Source organism: Aythya ferina, assembly GCF_964211825.1.
Source record: "Aythya ferina genome assembly, chromosome: 12".
Taxonomy (NCBI): domain Eukaryota; kingdom Metazoa; phylum Chordata; class Aves; order Anseriformes; family Anatidae; genus Aythya; species Aythya ferina.
Genome location: NC_140308.1, coordinates 4,754,993 through 4,759,040, shown reverse-complemented (window position 1 = coordinate 4,759,040; position 4,048 = coordinate 4,754,993). Strand labels below are relative to the sequence as shown.

The 4,048-nt window shown below is 42.5% G+C and overlaps 1 protein-coding gene across 2 annotated transcripts; it reads right to left on the bottom strand.

Moving 5' to 3' along the window:
- Positions 1–494: 494 nt before the first annotated feature.
- On the bottom strand, positions 495–3,437 carry SDR42E1 (short chain dehydrogenase/reductase family 42E, member 1). 2 transcript variants are annotated; one of them, XM_084533354.1, is made up of 3 exons: positions 3,206–3,437; positions 2,785–2,886; positions 495–2,217 (listed from the first exon to the last, which is right to left on the bottom strand). In XM_084533354.1, exons 1-3 carry the CDS (start codon positions 3,358–3,360, stop codon positions 1,113–1,115), a joined length of 1,362 nt encoding a protein of 453 aa, XP_084389480.1. In that variant the 5' UTR covers positions 3,361–3,437; the 3' UTR covers positions 495–1,112. The 2 variants fall into 2 exon arrangements, with proteins under 2 accessions (XP_084389480.1, XP_084389481.1); XM_084533355.1 differs by lacking the exon at positions 3,206–3,437 and adding an exon at positions 3,112–3,197.
- Positions 3,438–4,048: the final 611 nt, after the last annotated feature.

Sequence of the window (4,048 nt, the reverse complement as noted above, 5' to 3'; positions counted from 1 at the left end):
CTAGGGAAAAGTGTGAACTTCCTGAAGGACTGTGTACTTATCTAGAAATACTGAGAAACTGTAATGCTTATCAGTTAAGGGAACACAACTTTGTGATTTAACATTTCGATGTGAAGTTTCTCAGCATCTCTTCTATTGTTAAACTGAAAGAGATGAGGGAGTTAAGTACAGATCATTACTATTTCTAGCAAAGTATTTTCTATTCTTAAAACTTCACAAAATCCTGACTTTCTCTGCAGAGCGTTTATCATCCTGCTTCAAAGGTGATGTTCTCTTCAAATGCTATCAGGTGCTAAAGAAATATTATTAAAGGCTAAAAAGACTTTATAAGCAATGGAACATGAGTGTGATCACTTACCTGATGTCCTTTAGATAATTGTTTTGTTTAACCATTCAGTAATGCTGGGAAAAACCATAGCTGTTTCTTATGAATGCACTTCAGATAACTCATTTTAAACAGGAATATTGTAGTTTGAAGTATCTACAGAGCTGTGTTGCTTCAAGCACTTTGCTGTCATTTTATTAACAATTCAACATTTTCCAGAAGTGTCATTAGATACCAGAGTTTATTTAGAGAAGTACATCAGAATTTATTTATTTTTTTTTTTAAAGTGAAACAAACCCCAAAACATTCATTTATTGTCTACCACTTAAACAGTTAATCAAGCAACTAAGGCAAATTCTTGGTCAGGCGTATATACATCCAAGCTGGAAAGCAGAATTTGGTTTTGGAATGTGATCAAAGAGTAAGTTTATTCTCCTCTGGATCATGTAGCAGAAACTTGTTAGGAATAAAGGGGCAGAGTATAATATTGTTGGGGAGGAAGGGTCAGTCTAAGTGTACCACTGTAACAGACAATAAAATGCTGTTTTCGCAGGAGGACTAAGCTTTGTCTTGTTAGTGATCTGATCAATTTCACTTTGAAGAGGAATTTTGTATAAAAATTACATCTTTTTTACTTAGCAGTTCCATTCCTTAGGGCTAGAAATGTTAAAAATATTTACCTGAATAGCACCAATGTGTTTTTTTTTTAATACCTGTCAACACTAACGAGTACTCAACATAACTAAATTCCGTCCCCCATATTCCATAATATTCAGTGTTTCATCTTTCAGTGTGAAAATGTAACTGCAGATGGAAACCATGCAACCACCACGGCAATCAACAAGAGCAATCCTCCATTCCTAACAAGCTTCGTAATGGCATACTTTCTTGGCTTTGGTCCACAGCCCTGAGATTTAAACCACTCAACCACTTCATTCAGGCTGTATTTTTGAGGCTCATACCCCAGCTCTTTCCTGGCTTTCTCCATGCTAAAATAATGTGTGACACCAGTTTTGTAAACTTCTGTGCGGGTGAGGAGAGGCTGAAAATTATAAACATGACCTACAAGAAAATGAACTATTTCAGTAAGGAATGCAAAAAAATAGACAAGGGAGAGAGGAAGGCGGCAGGTTGGGAATTTATAACCCAGCCCTTCTACTAATGGTCGGAAAAATTCGAAGTTATTTACTGGCCTGCCATCTGAAATAAAATAGGCTTGGCCTGCAGCTATGTGCTTTTTGGTGGCTTTGAGGGCCTCAAAGGCAAGGATGTGAGCCTGAACAAGATTATCTACATGTACAAATTCTACTAAACTGAGAGGGTCTCCATATACAAATTTAAACAGTCCCCTTTCAATGTAACTAACTATTCTTGGAAGATGTCTTTGCTCTCCTGGCCCATAGATACCTGCTGGTCGGAGAGCACAAGTCCTTAATACACCTTTCCCATTTCCAAGCTCAGCACCATTTGCCTCCAGCACCTTCATTTCAGCTAAAGATTTGGTCCGGGAGTAGTGATCTGGATGAAGGTGAAGAGGTAGATAAGGCAGAGATTCATCCCCATTTTCTATAATCTGGCCTCCAAATATCACATTATATGTACTTGTATAAACCAGACTTGACACTCCTGTGCTCTTGCAGGCCTGGATGACATTTTCTGTTCCTTTCACGTTAACATCTTCTATAAGTTTTCGGTTCAGCTGCTCCCTGCCAGACATTCCATAGGAAGCGATATGGAATACGCAGATTACATCTTTAAGAGCCTCTTCCACTTCAGACAGACAGCAGACATCCCCTCGCATAAACTTTATTCCCTCTGGCACTGCTTGAAGTGGCTTCGTGACATCAAAGAGAATCACATCCACTCCCATTTGGTATATGGCACAACCTAAACTAAAACAGGACAGAAACCACATGTTATATACATAACACAGTAATGCATGAAACATTTCACCTGGAGGTAAGAGAAGCCTATTAACTATTCTAATATATTTTTTTAATTTATTCTGGCTCCCTCTTTACTTAGAGGAAAAGAAAACAAAAGAAAAAACATAAAGTGGGGAAACAACAATAAGGGAAAAAAACACAACACCACTAACTGGTGTTTTTAACTGCTTTTTGGAAGAACCCAGGCATTTCTCTCCTTCCGTTCCCTACATATTTTGAGGATAAAAATGTAAATTCCTGTTACAAAGTTGCCCAGACTGATTAAATATTGAGACTAACTGTCTTGTAATCATGTGGAAACAGAATAATGTATTTGCTTAAAACATTCAGAAGCAGTTTATGTTTGTTGAAAAACGAGACCCCAATAGGAACCATCAGTCGATGGGGTGAACCAGGTGAGAAAGCTCAAGCCCCAAATCCTGTAGGTTTCCTTTCACAGACGGATTCTGTTGCCTCCCCAACAGCGCTCTATTACATTTATTCTTGTATGTAATAACTATTTAATGCACTAACCGGAAGCCAAAATAGCCACCTCCTCCAGTAATTAGGACCGTTTCCTTGGCAACATTTTCTGCCTCCATCCTCTTGCCTTTGGTGCTGTTGAAGGAAATCGACCTATAAAACACATAGTAAAAAAGCACGTTAAAACCAATCTGAGCTCTAACGTCTTTGGTTATTCCCAGCTATAGGTCGTGCTTTGATTCAGGCCCTTCCTTCCACCATCTGCCAGGCAAGGCGGAAACTGGCATTGCTCCCAAGCCAGCTTATAGCTGGAGCAGCGCTGCCTGTCGTGAAAACGCAGCGACTCCACAGCTGGGAAGCTCCGGGGACGCCCTCAGCCTTCCCTCCCCGGCTTTCCGCGGCCGTGCCCTGCCCGTTTGGCCGCGGTGGTCGCTGCGGGTGAGGCCGCTCCGAGGCCCTGCCAGCCCCGTACCTCAGCCCCGGCCCCGGCCCTGCTCCGCGCCGCCTCCCCGCGGGACCGCCGGGCTCCACGGGAAATGGAGTTCCCGCGCCGGGCCACAAAATGGCGGCCAAGAGCGCAGGGAGACCCGGGGGGGAATGGGGCGGTGGGCGTTGGGTTTGTGTCATGGTGTGCGCCGTGCTGTATCAGTCTGTGCCCCCTTAGATACTGCTTTCCTCCCTTCCTTCCCCAGCGATACTTGAGCAGAGCTTGGTGTTTGCTGTGAGGCGCATTAAGATTCAGAATCTCCAGTTATCTTTGAAGCCTGAGGCTTGTCGCGCTGTCACGTTCCACTGTTTATACTTGGGAATAAAAATAGAACTAACTTTCTCTCTCCCTCATTTTTAATTGTTGTTTTCTTTTAGTCCTGATGCTCTGAGTGTGCACGAAGCCTTTAGGTGCCTCTGTGGTGTAAAAAAGAACTGTAATTACAACCTCACCAGGAGCCCATTAATAAATGCTGGTTTCTATCACATGCCTACCACTGGAAATCTTTTAAAAAAAAATCATATATATATATATTTTGCCTGTTTAACCCAGTATCTTTCTGTGTACTGCTTGAGAGCCAAAACAGCACCAGTTAGCCCAACTCCTCTCTGGCCGTGCTGCTACTGACAGTGGTGTGAAGATGATACCTCGGCCACCCTCGAACAGGTTGCGACCTTCAGGAGAGCTGTGTATTCGTGGTGTCCTGGGGCCATGAACCTGTTTGAGATGTGTCCTGCTTCTGGAGCTCATTTTCACTGAAGTGTGTTAAAAGTACCTGGTGACAGAGCCTCCCCAGGCTTGCTTCACATTTTGGAAAGTGTAATGTAA